We start from the raw sequence: 18,889 nt of genomic DNA, 5'->3' as shown, positions 1-18,889 counted from the left end.
TCTGTATCTGTAACGTGTCAGTGTCATAGCTATTATTTAATAATAAACATGAGTGCAGTGGTTCTCAAAGTGGGGTCAGGGGACCACATGGGGTTCCACATGTAGCCTAGTTGAACTACATAAATGCTGGCTATTTGAAAAAGAAACAACACAAATCCCTAGCACAAAACATTTTCGGACGAGGGTTCGCGGCCAAACACACATTCATTTGTAAATTGGGGGTCCTGCTTGACATGAGAAAGTTTGAGAAGCACAGCCATATAGTGCACTGTTTCCCAAACACTGGGTCGGGGCCCATTTGTGGGTCGTGGACACATTTTTATGGGTCCCTTCATTTTTTTTATTATTCATTTTTTTTAATTATTATTATTGTAATTATTACCCATGAAATGAATATTTCCCTGGATTTAAAACAAAATTAATGTATTTTGTCAGTAATTTCGTGAAGAAATAAAAGAAGGGGGGGGGTTAGGTTTAGAAAATAGCCCCGAATAGTTTGGATCCCGGGGCAAACGTCTAATCTCTTTTGGGTCTCGAGCTTTAAAAAGTTTGAGAAGCACAGCACCCATACTACTAGTAGTGTATCTCTTCTAACCATGCTGGTTCTACGCCCGTAGCACCCCACACACACACACACACACACACGCACGGCACTACGTGCACGCACGTCTTCTCCCCCAGCTCCGTCCGTCTGTGTATTATTGCTCTCGCAGAGACCCACCACCATGGGGAGCTAAGGGCAAGACGACGGGGCTGTTTTCCTTCATATGTTTCCCATCTGAAAGCTGTCCTTATGCCGCGTTTTGGACCGCACAGCTCGCGCCAGTATCCCCAATGCAGCGGATTACGGGGAGCGGGCTTTCAGAGACGGTAGGAAGCGCACTTTGATGAAAAACATGAGACGTTTCACGTAGCGAGCTAACAAAACTAGCTAACAAGGCTATCGAGCTGCGAGCGTTGCGATGCCAAGGATTCGTCGGCGAGGTCACAAGTAAGCGCCATCTGGCGGAAGTGCTTTTTCCCCAAATTGTAACGCAAAAGCGCGCTAGTCTGGTCTAAAACGACGCGATTTATATAAGCAACCAAATTTAACGCCGGCGTTTTTCGGCAACCTTTTCATTCGCTTGTAACTTTTAAAAATAGCCGATGCACGAGCTGACAACCGCTTCGCGATGCGTTGTGACTTGTGCGTTTGAAGATCGGATGTTTTCGCTAATGTTGTGCAGTGAAGCGGGTTGTTAAAAGCGTGTGGCGTACATAAACTCCCCAAGTGTGCTAGCTAGCGATCATTGTCATTTAAGGTTGTGTTGTATATATTTCTAGCAATACATTGAAAGAGTAATTTGAGTAATAATATCATCGTGTGTTGTTATTGACGTTTCGTTGTACCCGGCCGGCTAGGGCCCCATGAAACAACACTAGGCTAAACACACGCACGTTACTTTGTGACGTCACTGGCCGAACCTTGGTATCTTAGAGTTTCTAGGCTAGCTGGCGCTGCGGCCAACCGCAGCCAACAGGGTGAAGGAAAAAAAAACGTGCCCTCGCTTTCTTCTGTTGTTTGATCTCTGTCCCCAGTGATGTGTTAAGGTTATAACTAGTGCAGCCATTACTGGAGACTAGTTTCGGCGTAGTGTGGACGAAACGTGAAAAGTCGTTGGTGCTGCTGAAGTGTGGTGGTTTTAAACTAATGCCACACACACACACACACACACACACACACACACACACACACAGGGGCCCGTCTTGTGTGTGGTTGTAGAGTTTGTTTCTATACCCATCCCCCCACCGTCTTTGCAGGCCAAGATGAATGAGATTCTCACTTCAAAGCACCGTGGCACTGCTGGTGGCATTGGTCTTTTTTAAGGTTGGCTAGCTAGTTAACGTTAGCTGCTCCTTGGTTGGCAAGTGATCTCGTCTCACGTGGAATTTCAGTCTTGTTTTGCCACCTGCTAACATTTAGCCCATTCGCTAGACTGTCTGGCAAGATAAACTAATGCTCTTGCTGGCCATCACCTGCCAATCTACTGCTTACACAGCCCCCACTGAGATATATCTTTTTGATTCATTTTGTGGCTTGCTAGCTAGCTACCAGCAAGTAACTCGGACTTGGAGAGTATAAACAAATAATCGGACACTTATGTTAACAAACGTGTAGTTACATCACTATGTTTATTAATGTGTAGCTAACGTTGTATCGTTAACATGACTGCAGCTCTAAAGTTATTCTGTGTTAATGTTGGTCAAGGCCAAACATTATGAACAATTGTTCACAATAGCTGTTATTGTCACATTCTTCCATGGTTTGGTTTGATGATGGAGGTAATAGTCTTTAGCGGAGACCGGAGAGAAAGCAGAGGTGATGATGGGCAGTGGGCACATCTTTATTTATTTAGCATAATGTCACTGATCTTTCACTGATATCTCCCCTATTTGTGTATCAATCACTTCTCTTTTGCTCTTTTCTTAGGGAGAATTGTTTGTCAGCAGCATCTTTGCTAGAGGGGAAGATCTGACCTCTGCGTCTTGGAATCAGAGACATGAGTGTCGTCAGAGAATTACATGGAATTGGGTACCGGGGTGGGGTTGTGGCCTCCCTGGGGGGCCCCGCCCACTTTACAGAAGATGCTCCACGGCCCCCTGTCCCCGGTGAGGAGGGATCTGACTTGGGCCCCCCGGTCCAGTCAGCTTGCACCCGTCCAAACATTCTCTCCCAGACCCTCTACCACCCCCCATCTTCCTCCTCATCTAAAATGGCCGATCTGCCTAGCTACACGCCATCCTCATCGTCCGCAACCCCCCGGCGCCCTGACCTGGACTTGGGATATGAACCCGAAGGATCGGCTTCGCCAACACCACCTTACCTGAAGTGGGCCGAGTCCCTTCATTCCCTACTGGACGACCAGGAAGGAATACAGCTGTTCCGTAACTTCCTGTGCCAGGAAGGGTGCGCGGACCTTCTTGACTTCTGGTTCGCCTGCTCGGGGTTCCGAAAGACCAGTCAGGAGAAGAGGGCTAAGCTGGCCAAGGCCATTTACAGGAAGTACATTGTAGATGGTAGTGGGATTGTATCCAGACAGATCAAGCCAGCCACAAAGAGCTTCATCAGAGATTGTGTGGTGAGGCCACATCCAGACCCTGCCATGTTCGAACAGGTGAGTGAGACATGATCGTTGTGAATGAATAAGAGAATTTGTGGTATGGAAAAGGCCACCATATCTTCTAACTAATGCATTCGATTTTTTAATGCTTAATATTTTCCAATTTACACAGTTTTATTTATACAGTTACTGGTAACATTTAAAGAATTTGCCAACAAAGCATGTGGTTGTGACAAAGAACTGGCAACTGGTACATTTCCTACGATGATTGTATTTTGACCCTCTCATGAAATGGTAGGGCAATGTCAAGTACAGTTAAGTGAAATGTGCGTGTTCATCCCAGGCCCAGACAGAGATCCAGACCACCATGGAAGAGAACACCTACCCTTTGTTCCTCAAGTCTGATCTATATCTGGAGTACACTCGGACGGGAGGGGAGAGCCCCAAGCCTAACCCCAGTGATCAGAGCCCTTCTTCAGGGACACCCAAGCCTGTTCCGGGGTACTTACCTACGCTTGCTGAGGATGAAGAGTGGAGGTTAGTTGAATTAGGGACTTGGTGTTGCTGTACAATTAGCACAATGTGCCTGTTTCTCGCCTGTTTTTGGCTAAGCATCAAATGCTTTGAATGTTTTCTTAACTTCAAAAGGAGCAGATAATGAATGTTTCCTGTAAAGTTAACAAATTGTAAGTACCCAAAAAAAAAGGATCCTCAATGCTTATGTGCATGTGCCGATATATGATATATGCTAATTACAATGTAATTTTATCCTAGATGCGGTGGAGGGGGATTGAGGGAAAGGGAGGACGAAGAGGAGGAGTGTGGAGACACACCAGCCAGTAGACTTACTCACAGACTGTTGATGGAGACTGCACCGCAGAGGAACTCATCCAACCGGAGACGGTCGGATACCAGGGAGTACAGGTGTGTGGTCATCATGAAAAATCTGGAATGTTTGTGAAATTTAACCGCCATATTTCTGGCCTCTGCGAACATTCTATAAAATAATACATAGTTTTATTGCGGAAATATTTCTAATTTATTGCACAGATTACCTTTTTGAAGGAGTAGTATTCTGTCAATGCATTGGTGTTGTTATTGTGAATACTATTTGAATTGTAACAGAGCCAAAGCAATTTCATATATAATTGTTAAACTCTGGGTGCTCCACCCATCTCGTTAAATAAAAACAAAGAATTATACACAGATACACAAAGTACGCCCCCATTCACCCACCCACTGACCCACACACACACACTTATAAACCCCACCAATTCAAATTATATATTTAGGATCCCCACAATAGTTTCCACACACACATTATACCAGGGGTCTTGAATGTTTTTCAGGCCAAGGACCCCTCCTTAGTTGAGAGATGAAGCAGTGACCCCCACCACATATTGTATAAAATTGTGTTGCAGATTAAACAGTAGCTTCGTAGACAATGTAGCGTTGCGTGGATTTGTGTTTCATGTGGATTCATGACGATGTTATTGTTCACACAATCTCCTGTTTCTTCACCGTCAGGCCATGGAAAGAGCCGCCGGTAAACCCGTACTATGTGAACATGGGCTACGCTCGTGCTCCTGCAACCAGTGCTAACGACAGTGAGCAACAGAGTATGTCCAGTGATGCAGACACGCTATCACTGACCGACAGCAGTGTGTAAGTACTAGACACACACATTTACAGAAATGGGTTGAGGACTCCTTTCATTCATTAGTTACAGTATACGTTTTGTGGATATAGACAGACTTGATATTAACACTACTGTATATCTTTTTCCTTTGTGTTTGTGTCTTTGCAGAGATGGTATTCCTCCATATAGATATCGTAAGCAGCATCGTAGAGAGATGCATGAAAGTGCCAAAGCCAATGGACGTGTGCCCCTACCTCATATACCTGTGAGTAATACTATTGATTTAACCCCATGTGTGTTGTGTACAAGCGTAGCATACCTGTAAGTCAGTGGTTCTCCCCTTAACTTTGACAGTGTACACATTGGTTCCATTTGTACACTGTCAAAGTTACTTGTAAGGGTCAATTTAGACCCCCATAAAGGAACCTAGAGAGTCCACTTTGAGAACCACAGCTGTAAGTAATAACCACTGTTAAAACTACAATAAAATATTAAAGCAATATTACACTTTGCTAGAGGTTTGATTTGTGTTATTTCTAGGAACGCAATCGTTCTCATTAATATTTGAACCTTTATTGTTTGCCATATCCAGTTGAAGTAAACATTAGGCAATGGCAGCATTTTCAGTTTTTCAAATACATTTTGCGTTACAGCTGTACATGCATATCTTAATGACAAATTGTGCAATTTGTGCATATCTGTCTGATAGCATTGTGATGAGTTGTAAGCTTGTACATAACAGACCTGACCTGCCAACCTGTGCAAATTTTGCACACATTTTGATATCAAAGTAAGCTGGTATGATTTGTCCCTCTAAAGTACACAAAAAGCTGGTGATGCCTTGTGTGTGTTTGGTGCACTGCTCATTGCTCAAGTCTATGCGCTGAGCAGAGCATAGATCTTTGCATATCCTAATAATACGGAATGAAAAGGTAACGTCAAACAAACTGTGTCTTTCACTATAGTTTCTCTGTCTCTCTCTTTGTCGCTGATTCTTGCTCTTTCCCTCTCTGTGTGTGCATTCGTCAATAGTCTACGGCACAGAAGAGCTAATTTACGTTGTGATGTTTTGAAATCCCCCTCCCCTTTGACAACAATTTGACCATGATGGTGTAACTAAGAATTACTGGAAAATCTATTGTTTACATTCTTATATTATCAACTTCAAAATGTACAAGCAAGCAATCATAACTTTGTTTTCCTTACAAGTAATATTGAAGTATCTTAATATTATTTGTGAGGAAAATGTGAGCGGCACTCTTCTTTCAGTCTTTGAATTAATCAAATTATTCAAGTCTCTCAGTCTACTTTCACTGTTCATTCAAATGCCGTAAAACTCCTTAAGCTTAGGCTTGTTTGGGAAATCATTCCATTATGTGTCGATGTTAATGATGATGATTCAATAATGGGCAGTGAGAACCTTTCTGTAAGCTGTAAAATGGCGTCAACTTCTCTTTTATTTAGAATCTAATTTACAGCAAGTGACTTTTGAGGGTTTCATGGCAGATGTTTGTGTGTGTGTGTGTGTGTGTGTGTGTGTGTGTGTGTGTGTGTGTGTGTGTGTGTGTGTGTGTGTGTGTTTGTTTGTATGCAGCGCACGTACCGCATGCCAAAGGACATCCACGTGGAGCCAGAGAGGTTTGCAGCTGAGCTCATCAGCAGATTGGAGACAGTTCTACGAGAGCGAGAAGCCCAGGAGAGACTAGAGGAGAGGCTGAAGAGAGTCCGTCTGGTGAGCATAATTAAGTGTGTGTGTGTGTGTGTGTGTGTGTGTGTGTGTGTGTGTGTGTGTGTGTGTGTGTGTGTGTGTGTGTGATAATGATGGAGCGAAAATGGCAATTCTCCTATATAAAATATAACACAGGGTTATGTGGTTAATCAGACTAATCAATCATTTAGTCAATTATTCTCATGTGTTATAACCAGTATTTGGGCAAGTTACTTTAAAAAAGTAACTATTTACTTTAGTTTTATAACCCCATGTTTTTAAGATGTTTTAATTGCCCAGCTCTAGCGCGCACTAAGGTTTACTATCCTTTCCTAATGAATGTTTCTTTACACTTCTAAACAGGAGGAAGAGGGCGATGACGCCGACATCTCTGTGGCGACCTCGATGTCCTCCCACAGCATACCACTCTCCCTCCCCCCATCCTCTTTTCCGCCGCTCTACGGTGCCCGCTATTCGGAAACCAACGCCAACACGGCAACGGCTGCCACCTACGGGGGTCTGGTTGCTATGGAGGATTCCCACGACGATGACCCCGAGTCCATCTTGGATGAGCATGTGCAGCGCGTAATGAAGACGCCAGGCTGCCAGTCGCCGGGGGCGACCAACGCCAGTCTGGGAGGCGGGCGGCACTCTCCCCCGAAGGCATCTCGTTCTCCTGATGGAGGGAGCGCCCCGCATCACTATCCACCGTCCCACTACCCTCCCCACCGAGGGGGAGTACACGGCCCGCCTGCTGCAGGGGTCAAAGGTAGGAGCACTGTTTTTGTTTTGGGTATTTATTTTCCCCCTAATCGAAATATTATATTTTGAACATGGTGCTATAGTGCAGTGGCCATTCTCGGCATTCACTGTAGTTCAGAACATGTGGCAGCTCAGTGCGGGCCAGTTCTGGAGAAGCGTTCATCTGATCGGCCTCACACTTAACGCTGACATTTCTTGGCTCCTCTGCAATGCACCCGCCAAGTGATTCACAAGATATGCATGGCTGTTTAGAGTGGGCCAATCCCGAAGATCCAATCTGTGCTCTGCTCAGCGCATAGACTTGAGCAATGAGCAGTGCAGATTCGATGAACCAGACGGTGCACATTATTGGGACCTACATGCGCCTAGTGTGAAGTCAATCAGAACAGTTCTTAAAATACGTGAACCTACAGTACAGTATATACAGAGACACCTGGACTTAATATCTAGACTGTCTAGTGGTATAGACATACTTCTGTGCCATATCCATCATTATTCAGAACGCGTGCCCATTCTGACTGAGCCTTTCAGGATAACCACTCATCCTTTTAACTTAACACTCATCCTTTCGATTTAACACACAACACTAAGGCATGCAAACTCTCTGTGAAATTTGTCGCTTTAAATCTGAAATGGGTAATCTGAGATATTGAGAAAATGTTTAGGGGGCACCGATGGCTGAATGGTTACGTTAACATACAGTATATAGGCTCTGATGCAGCCGAACGGTGAGTCCACGACTATGGGGCTTTTAAGCCGTGACATCATTTTGTAGTCAGACCTCCAAGCAGATTTATTGTCAATATCTGTCCCTCGCTATTTCAACAGATCTGAGACAAAAATAACGACTAAAGTATAATTTTACCACTTTCCTTTCAACAACAAAGAGAAGAGAAATTAGTAAATAGTAAAAAGATTCACGGGCGCTGGGGCCTTTTGGCCCCAAAAGTTCTCCTCTGCCTACAAAATGATGTCAGACTTAACAGCCCCATCATTTCCTGTCCATCTTCACTGTACTATCGATAAAGGCAGAAAAGACCCAAAAATATTTTGAAAAAACCTTTGTAATTGGGGGGGGGGCTACAAGTAAGAGCCAACTCAATGAAAGGGGGTTGCATGTGAATCAACAAAAGACGGCACGTGCCTGAAGAAGAGGTGCAGCCAGTGGTGTGATCTAAGTGATTAGTGATTTAACTAGTGGAAATCTATTTGCTGAAAGTGGATCCAACATGCCCTCATGAACCTGTCATTGTTGTCTGTCACAGGGGCACATCACCACAAGCAGCTGTACCACCACAGAGGAAGAGAGGGCCAGGAAGAGTCAGGGTCACGGCCCCAGGCCAACCTTCTCTGGAATGGAGACCCAGCCAACCAGTATGCGGGGAGGGGGGGTCGCAACTATGCAGATGGCGCAGGAGCCAGCACGCTTGAGGGAATGGGCAACAGGTTGGTTGTAATCTCATGTGTACATTAATCAGGTCAGTAAGTGTGCTCTCCTCGGTATTTAGATGACCTAAACTTGTGTCTTTTGTCTGTATTGCAGTAGTAAAGGTAGCACGCTATCAAGGCGGGGCTGTAAGAAGACTGAGTTGTCTGGTAAAGGTGATGAGGGCGGCCGCGGTGTGGAAGCCCAGGTACCATTGGAGGACATGGAGAGAAACCAGAAGATTCTGCAGTGGATGATGGAGGGGGAGGCACTCAGACACAAGAAGAGCACACACAGGTCCGTTCCATGTACATGACATCCCTATAAATTCTTTCTTGCACATGGCATGGCAATTGTAACTTGCATCGTGGCTCAGGAGATAGAGATGGCTCCTCCTGCAATCGCACGTCAAATTTGCCATGGGCAAAATGAGCATTCAAATTCCACTCACCTAATGCTGCAGAGGTTTAATGCAACTTCCAAAGTGTGTACGTGTACGCCACAATCGCATGGTTTTCATATCGTAATTTTGAACCAAAACTATTGCGTTTAATCCACGTGGGTTCTGGTTTAATTCATCATGGAGCAGCAGCTTGGTTGGTTTAAACAGAAACAGACTTCCTTTAAAATGGCAGATTTCAAACTTGTAATGATTAGTTAACACTAGTTTTACAGGAAATAGATAGACATTTGAAGTGCATGCCACCAGAGCTAGTAACTTGACGCTATACATAAATTGTTGGTCCCGGTGCCTCTTTTTGTTTGATCTGCCGCGCAACATTTATTTCGACCACGCATGCGCACTAGTTATGTGCACCCCTGAATATGAGCCTGCTACTGTAGTTGACCTTCTTTTTGAATATGAAACCAAACAATTAGATAAGACCAATGAGATGAGGGCCTTTTGAGTTATTAATAAAAGAGAAAAAGTGTTTTTTAGTAACCGGTTTCTTGTTCACTGTTCAATTTCAGCACATCCTCATTAGTGATGGGACATTATGAAGATTTAATTTCACGATTATTGTGACCAAAACATTTTACAATATTATCTTGATTATCAAAATATCCCCAACATCCATTATCCTGGGGTGGAACATTTGCAAAAAAAAATAGCTGATCTACAAGCTCACACCGCTTCAAATTGCGACATGTTGTGAGCTTGCAGATCAGATATTTTTGGCTCATTTTAAATGGCACCAGAGCTCAGCGAAATATGCAGCTCGGCAAATAAAAGGTGAATTGATACCACAGAGGATAATTCCACAATAAACCACGATACGATTATTGTGTGTTTTTCTTTATCACGATAAACGATAATAATGATTATCGTCCCATCCCTAATCCTCATTCCTTCTCTCTCTCTCCCCCCCAGTGGTAGCACAAGTGGCTCCAGGAGGACAACTGGCAGTTCAGAGTCCCCAAGGCCAACCTCAGTGGAGCGTCCAGGGGCCGTCCACCCCTGGGTTTCTGCCCAGTTGCGGAACAACCCCTCGTCATTGGTCTCGCCCTCCATCCCCTGCTCGTCATCCGCCCAGGTCCAGCCCTCGCATCCTTTCATCCAGGACCCAGCCATGCCCCCCAATCCAGCTCCCAACCCACTCACCCAGCTGGAGGAGGCTAGGCGGAGGCTGGAAGAGGAAAGGAGGAGGAACGCAATATTGCAGGCCAAACAGAGGTAGGATTTTTGTCCATTATGTGTATGCATGTGAACGTGTACATGTCCATTTATGACCTGATGAATAAGTTATGCAATCGAAAGGTTGTCACGTTATTTGCCTGCACCGTGTAAATAAAAAAGGCTTTAATTGACAGAGTTTGCTCCAGTGCTTTTCTTCCTCTACATATGTCCATTGTAGTTTGTATATTCTGACATGGACCTTCCTTCTTTCCCTTAGGCATAAGTCTGGCAAAAGGCAGGTGTGTGAGAATGTGACGGTAGCGTACTATTTTTGTGGAGAGCCAATCCCATACCGGACTTCAGTCAAAGGGCGCGTGGTGACATTAGGCCAGTTCAAGGAGCTGCTTACCAAAAAGGGCCTCTACAGGTGAGAATTTAAAACAAAAATAAATCCAAATAAACTTGAGCATCGATTTAATGTTGTGCCTTTTTGAAAGATGTGTACTTTTCAAAATGTCTCACTGAAGTATTTGAAGAAGATATGAGGATGCCACTAGGGATGGGACGATATGAAAATTTCATATCACGATTATTGTGACCAAAGAAATCGCGATTTACGATATTATCGCGATAATCAAAATCCATTATCCTTGGGCGGAACATTTGCCAAAAAATAGCAGATCGGCTATTTTTTGGCAAAGACATTTGATAGAGAATGAAAAAAGGATGTATCAAGTACATATATTATAAGTACATTTGACCAATTATAGAGGGTTTAAGAGGTACCAGATATGCAGCTTGGGAAATAAAAGATGAATTGATCCCAGTGCATGACGGAGGGCGATATCATGATAAATTAAATCTCCACGATACGATTATCGTGAGTGTTTTTTATCATGATAACGATAATATTGCGTATCGTCCAATCCCTAGATGCCACTATGAATTGTGTTAACTTTGTGTTTGTCTGCGTGCGTGTAGGTTCTACTTCAAAAAGGTGAGCGACGAGTTCGACTGCGGGGTGGTGTTCGAGGAGGTTCGTGAGGATGACGCCATCTTGCCTATCTTCGAAGAGAAGATCATCGGGAAGGTGGAGAAGGTTGACTGAGAACGGGAAGCGGAAATGGACATTGGAAAAGGAGATAACACCCGCACAAGGAGGATCTCAGAAGGGGAGAAGCCTGACGACTTGGGAATAAAGACTGAGCCACAACGAGGAATTTGAGCGACAGAAAGTGGACAGATGGAAACTGGAACGTGCAAAGGAAGAAGCGATACTAGGAGGAGGCATCTTATAGACAAGCAATGCGTGGAGAATGGAGAGCAGGGTTGTTTGGTCTCGAGCGGTTGAGGCGTTTGTGCATTCACTCATAACTACCGCTTGGTGGATGGAAGAGGAGGGGAGGAATGGAACACAAGTGTATTTCATCTGTCATTTTGTCTCTAGTGGGTATATTACAGGAGGACTGTTGAAAAAGCTAGAATCTAACCAGTCTTCCGTGTTCACTACGTTGGGTGGACGGGGTGAGGGATGGCTGGAGGGAGAGGTTAAACTAGTCTTCCACTTCCAGTGCTCTGACTGGAGGAATCCCTCCTCCGCAGACCATTACTGATGCTGCTACATTACCATGGTGACTAAACGGTGCTTGGGACAGTAAATACTGCAGCTATGTTCCATTCTGGAGTCTTGCTGCCTTCCACACTCTGTTCCTGATCAGCTAGTGTGCAAGAGGAGAGGGATAATCCCCCTCCCCCCTTTATTTTTTTATTTTTTAACAGAACTTTGCCTGCCTCTCCTCTTGTTTACGTCATGGCCTCATAACAGGAACACTCGCCCCTGACTCATAGATGTCATGTAGTGATTGTATCACACCATTGTGTTCAATGACAGCAGTTCTCTACCGTACATAACTTGTTTACCAAAGCTACATATTTTTGATATGATGCTGCGCATACAGAGCAAGTATCCTTACTATGTGTTCTCATTTTATTAGCATTGTGTACAGGGCAGGTACTATTAGGTGTTAACACCCTACACTCGAGTCGTGTCAGATCTCAATTTGCTGTTGTATATTTCTGTATGTTAAATTTGGAATGTAGTTGTTAGTCCTTTTAGGGCTCCCTCCCCCCTTATACCCGACCCGGCGACCCGTATCCTGTACCCCAATTCTATATTGTTTACATTGGGATGTGCCCTTGTGTTCTACCCGACGATGAATTTGAAAAACAGAGTAGCTGTAGCCACAGTTTTCAATTCCATTCTTTGATTATTATGGAAAGGGTGGTGTTCACTATATACCTGCCACCCTGGACCTGGAACATAGTGTCTTATTCACTCCAGATGATCACATTATGTTATTTTGCACCTCTCAATTATACTCATACCCTGTCTACTTAACTCCAAGCTCAATGTAGGTGCCTGCCTGTCTTTCCAGCCAGTGCCATTACTATCTACAAGGCGTGTGTGTGTGTGTGTGTGTGTGTGTGTGTGTGTGTGCGTGCGTGTGAGTGAGAGAGTGTGGGTGTGTGCGTGACTGTGTATATTCCTGAACCCTGCCAAAGAGCATATTGGGTATGCCTACCTTTTTGTTTCACATCTGTACAATGAATTCCCTCTGTGTCCAATGTAATGTTTCAACTCAAACATTACAGGAATCTTCTGCTGCTCCCTTCCCCAAATGTCCAAATTGTAAATGTGAGTTTAAACACTACAGCAAATCTAATCTACACCCAACCTAATTCAATAGAATAGAGAATGACCTTGAAGCCAGAACACCATACATGACCAAATGACACACATTCATGTCATGCCAGCTAATTAACAGCTGAACGTACGTCGTCGTTGTTGATGTGGGGTGTTTTCTTGCTTGCATTCTCTCTGTGTTTAAAGGATTCACTTCATAAGTTGTCACCATGAGGATCTTCAGTGTTACTTTTAAGGCAAATTTATATTTTGTCGAATGGCCGCGTCGCTTGATGAAAATGACTCGACTGCAAAACGTCTCGCATTTTATTTTGAGTGTGAGTTAACCCATAGTCGATGGCCAGAATAAGTCTGTACAATTTCTGTACTGATACTAATGAATGTGCTCTTAAGAGGGCAAAGAGGTCTTCCTGGAATGTCAAATAGAATTTGTCATGGGTGTGGCCTGGTAAGGGAAAAGATACAATGGGGAAAAATGTATTTGTCCTTAATTCAACCCATTATGCCTTCAATATGAAATGGAAATTTTTTAAATATGTATTTGTTTATAAAAAAAAAAAAGTTTAATCACCAAGCATGTTCTTTATATGGAATGTTTTCCTGATGAGTTGAATTATTGTCTATTTTGTTTAATGTTTAGTTGTGAACAGCTATGGCCCTTTTGTTGGTATATTTTTTCTGACTTGGTAGAAAGAATGCCCTGAAATGAATGAATAACAACACTGTAAGAGTTGTTTCTTGTGATTAGCACAAATATTTTTTTCAGATGGACAAAACCAATAATTAACGTCTGTTGTGTCATCAAATTGTGTGAAACACAGTGCCTTTAAATCATATACGCAAGTCTAAATTTATTGAACCAGTTCATGCTTTTAATGCCTTTTCTTTTTTTTTCTTTCTTTTTTTTTTACAATATCATGTGTGATCAGTTCTGTTATGGATAGCTATGCTGTAAATATGTACATTATCATTTCATACATGTCTTCAAACCTGCACCTCATGTCCATGGTGTTTCTGTTTTTGAAAGATAAACACCAACCATGTCAATGTGCTGGTTCCACTTGTACATTTCTTTTAAAAAAAAGGTACTTCGTAATAAAGACAATGAATAAATCTAACCTTTTCTCCTGTTTATTTTGGTCAAATATGTACAGTATGTGTATAATATTTTGTCAACCCTCCATGTCAAGTGCATTCCTTTTCCCTCTTAAACTGTATATTCCCTCATTCCCATTGACCAGTTAACTCTTTTCTAGAGTAGTTAGAGGAAGGACTTTGTCTTTAGTTTCAGGTTGTTGCACATAAAATGTCACTTGAAGAAATAAAAAGAAAAAAAATATAAAAAGGGAACAGTTTTGGACATGCAAGGTTTCCAGCTGACTGGCAGCAATGATAATGCAAAAGTTACCAGTGATGTGTTTGCAGATCCTTGTTCAGGTGAGGCGAGCAGAGATGCAGGGATGAGGGTCTGGTGATGGATGATGGTTCACCCCTGTCAGCTCTTGCATTGCAAGGTTGACTTCAGCACAAGCTGGCATGGAGAGCAGCCATATCAAACGTTTCTGCTCTGGCATCCCTCGCCCTCTTGTGAGGCCACCACTGGTTTTCATACTCCTCATGAGCACCTGTTCGATAGCTAAATCTACAGACAGGCCAGCCCATAGGTGGCTACTAGCACATCTCAAGCTGTAAAGCCAGAGAGTCTGCCACCTACAGCTGCAGCAGCAATAAAGTATCACAGTCTCCGTGTGTACTACCTAGTGCCGCAAGAATGGGGATGGGAAGAGAATGATGGGGGGCTTGTCCCTGTCCAGACAGACATACCTCCAGCTCCACAGGAACTGCTACAGGTCATCAGATAAACCTGCAAGACAGACTGCAGTAGTCTGAGGTGCACTTGCAAGAAGCAGTTGCATGTGCAAACTGCAAAGACATGGGGTGTGCAAACACATGTCTGATTGAAACTGATGATGATGATGATGATGATGATGAATATTTTAAATATAATGACAACATTGCTTTTATAACTTTAAAGTTTTGTATAATGTAGTTTTACCTTTTATTGCATTCATAAAGAATATTTCCGATTTTCTCTTGGGTGAAGTTTGTCTCTTTCTCACAAAATGGCTATAATATTAACAATTTCCCTTTGAAAAATCAATTTACTGCATCCAACACAGTTTCTATTCTGGAAAGTATTGAACCTTTTCTTTGGACAACAGCTAAGAACACTTCCATAAATCAATTTTTAACATGGGCGTCAATGGGGAATTGTGACATCACCTATTTCAGCATTTTTCACTATGTTCCACCACTTGGATTTCTTAGGACTTTTGATATGTTATTAGCCTACTAACATATTTATGAAAGAAAAAAAGTTGAAAGAGTTTGTGTTGCAATTTGTTCAAGGTTGGCCCATTTTTTTTCTTAGATTGCCTGTACTAACACTGACCCTGTACAATACAATACGCTTACTACAATATCTGTCCTACTGCTTGGAAGTGTGGGGAAACGCATACATTAGCAACCTTAATCCATTAACCATAATACAAAAGAGAGCAATAAGAATAGTACACAAGGTGGGTTCTATGAGCATACAAATAATCTATTTTTGAAGTCCTGTACATTGAAACTTATTAACTAACTATCCTGGCCTGGAATCGAACCAGGGACAACCCAGGTTCCCCAGGCAGGCGGGCTCCCTAACCATTCAACTATGCCACCCCTAAAAGGAAATCATCAATAACAAAAGAAGGGGAAAAGCAGTATTTTTTCTAAAGTCTTCAATCAATCACCGCCCCCCCAATTATAAAATACAACAATAATTATTATAATATAAAGTTATTCTATGTTGAAAATGGGTGAAGTACTGACATGATCCCGGGCGATGGGATCTTTTCTCTTCGCGAATGGGATCTGCCTTTTTAGCCCCAATGATGACGTAGGACGTAAGGTCGAAGTTGAACCATGACGTGAACACACAACACAGGAACTTTTGCTTGCAGTAAATTGTGAATGTGAACATGTTTATTTTATTTTTGTCCTCCGTTGGCTAACCGTTTCGGGGGGGAAAAAATCTAGCTCGCGAATATTTATCCGCCCTGGTCGCGCAAAACCGCGAAAGCATTTTTTGAGACAATTTGACTTATTTTTTTTGGCGGATTGGTTGTTTACATGCTAATCTTTCAGACCAGCTAACGCCGTTAGCTTAGCCAAAAGCCATGCCATGGACGCGCTGAGCATAGTGGAGAATGAGGTGGCGCTGGAGGGTCTGGACGGGATCACCATCCCCTCTCTGTGGGTCCGCCTGGAGGCCAGGAGCCCCCCGTTCCCCCTCACACTAGACCCGCTCACCAAGGAGTTCATCTGGAAGGCGCTGGTCAACAACTGTGACCTGAGCTTCTATGCACTCCCAAAGGAGAGGGATGATGTTGTAGTCGTTGACAGGTGAGAGAGAGAGAGGTGACACGTCAGATTCTTATTGGAATCACAATCACTAAGTATCATGAAATCATTTTTAGTATAATTTGCCAGGATGAGCTTAGGCTTAGTAGCCCTGGTCCACTGTGGACCAGAGCTACTATATAGGGTGCTGTGTTACTCTCCACTACCTAGCCCCGCTTTTTAGTAGACTGGTAACGTACGTGCCTTGTAATAGTAGCGGCCCGGGTTCGCCTCCCGGTGGTGCTAGGTCGAACGCTACACTAGTGTAGATTCCATATTGGTCTACGGCTGTTCAAATAATAAATAGTAACGAAATAAAAACATAATTATGTGTAGTAACTGAGTCAAATTACTTAAATTGACTCACTCTTGCATACTATTATGCACAGAGATTTGACAACTTGATATATTATGGGAGGGTGATATATGCCAATGGGCAACAGTCCGCCATTCCGAAACACCGCTATTCCGAAGCAGGGTTAGGGTTAGGGTTAGTTAGGGTTAGGGTAAGGGTTAGGGGTAGGGTTAGGGGTAGGGTTAGGGTGCCAATGCACTCCAACTAGCCCTAGAATGAATGTCTCTGATCATCTTACATACACATTCGTGATATTCTACACAGCCATGGTGCATGCTACTTGTGTACTCACACAAAAAATACTCACAAAAAAATAATTCCTCAGACTTGGAGCCAGATATTGTCCTCTAGTTTCATATTCCTTTGATAGTTCTGGCATAGCCGCAAATTTCAACACTAGATTTCTTTTTAATGCGTTGAATCTAGGGTTGCAATACCTCCCATAGGCAGCCGATGTATCAAAACAGTTTTTTGCTATCTGATTGTATTAAACAATGTCAAACTCACCAATATTGGGGCTGTATGGAAAGCCTGGAGTATCCTCTTTTTATATGCAAAGTGTTTGTTTCATAAAAATCCAGCGCTGTACTTTCTGTCAAGAAATGCAGTTCATGTGATTATTGTTTCTAAGTGCTGGAGTTTGGAAGCGCTTGTGCAGTCACTCAGCGGTCCTGTGTACCAGCATGGTTCTAAATTTCACAAATGCAGGAGGCAGCAGCAGGACGTTGTATTATAGAAGACGAGCTCTTCCGAAGTTCAACACTTAGAAAAAAAAAACATGTCTGCTCGGATTTATTGACAGATATAATTCATAACATGTCTACGCTGTGTTTTTATGAAACAAACATGTTGCAGATAGAAAGAGGATACTCCAGGCTTTCCATACAGCCTCAATATTGGTGAGTTTGACTTTGTAATAAAATCAGATAGCAAAAAACTGTTTTGATGCATTGGCTGCCTATAGGAGGTATTGCAAATTTGCAACCCTAGATTCAACCGACTAAAAAAAAAATCTATTGTTGCAATTTGCGGCTAGTTCTGGCAGCAAACGTGTGTTTAGTCAAATATCTCCACTTTTCCACAACACAAGCTTCACACGGACAACATTCTCTGTTAGTGACAGGACCCTACCTGAGATGACTGCTGGATTGAACATATGAAAACTTCGAGTGCATCTCTCCACTCCGACATGTCTCCTTTCCGACATGTCTCCATTCCGACACTAACCCTATCTCTAACCCTAACCCTAAACCGAACCCCCATGGGAGTGTCGCCACTCCGACAATAAGAAGTCAATTTCGGAGTGGCGACATGTCGGAATGGAGAGAGCCTCCCGAAAACTTCCTTTGAGAACACACATGTTTGGGAAGCACAAATGTATTGGGCACACAATTGACAGACGCCCGCTGGTAGGACAGATCACTATTCACTATTGTGTATTTTATGTAAGATCACAGACATTCTAGGGCTATTACTGCTACATGCAGTGACATAGTGACAGATACGGCACCTGTTAGCAGGGAGTGTTGGGCGGGAGGGCTCCTCGCTGGCAGTAGGATGCAACGGCAGTGACACACATACCGGTAAATGTGTGGAGAAATCAATTGGCATAATGACTAAATTGCAGAGAAAAGGCAAATCAACAAAAGAAAAATAAATAAACTGTTTCTAATTTGTCTCGGATCCCCGGATCCCTCTTTGAGAACCACAGGTCTGTAATCTCATATGAGTTTTTGTGTACATGCCCGTTTCCACCAGGTTTGCAGACATTGACCCAGAAACAGGGATTGAGGCAACGGACATATTCACTGACATAAAGACGGATATCTACCCAGTCAACGTCATAGCGGAGGACAAGAATGGCGTGCAAGGCTCCTGTGTTTTCTATAAAGAGAGGGAAGATGTCTCTAACATTGTCCGCTCCAATGCCAACGCTCCCTTACTCGGTTTAGAAGAGGCTTTCAAAAGGTGGGTAGGATTGTTGAAATGCTGAGAGGGGCTGAAAGAGTGTATGTAAATACACAATATTCTCTGCCTTAAAGGGGAAGACCACCCATTTTCAATATTGAACTGTGTCATTAATATACCTTGGAGGAGTTGTGTGGAAATAGAAAAAAATCACACCCGTGTGA

At 43.2% G+C, this 18,889-nt stretch overlaps 1 protein-coding gene and 1 pseudogene across 2 annotated transcripts in view; both read left to right on the top strand.

Moving 5' to 3' along the window:
- The first annotated feature begins 834 nt into the window (after positions 1–834).
- Positions 835–13,876, top strand: LOC308281415 (axin-1-like; annotated as a pseudogene). The gene is made up of 13 exons (XR_013963332.1): positions 835–870; positions 2,471–3,155; positions 3,445–3,638; positions 3,876–4,025; positions 4,629–4,766; positions 4,909–5,005; positions 6,335–6,472; positions 6,812–7,217; positions 8,476–8,656; positions 8,754–8,933; positions 10,009–10,311; positions 10,532–10,681; positions 11,236–13,876. The product of XR_013963332.1 is annotated as an axin-1-like (transcript).
- A 2,078-nt stretch (positions 13,877–15,954) lies between these two features.
- Positions 15,955–18,889, top strand: part of gtf3c1 (general transcription factor IIIC subunit 1) — a 47,015-nt gene continuing 44,080 nt past the window's right edge. The window contains exons 1-2 of the mRNA XM_080722012.1: positions 15,955–16,405; positions 18,516–18,725. Coding sequence (XP_080578138.1) covers positions 16,185–16,405; positions 18,516–18,725 — 431 coding nt within the window. The 5' untranslated portion in view covers positions 15,955–16,184. The remainder of the gene's footprint in view (positions 16,406–18,515; positions 18,726–18,889) is intronic.

The sequence above is a fragment of the Nannobrachium achirus genome (genome assembly GCF_963921795.1).
Source record: "Nannobrachium achirus genome assembly, chromosome: 3".
In the NCBI taxonomy this organism is placed as follows: domain Eukaryota; kingdom Metazoa; phylum Chordata; class Actinopteri; order Myctophiformes; family Myctophidae; genus Nannobrachium; species Nannobrachium achirus.
The sequence above is the reverse complement of the archived record's forward strand: the minus strand, read 5'-3'. Positions and strand labels throughout refer to the sequence as shown.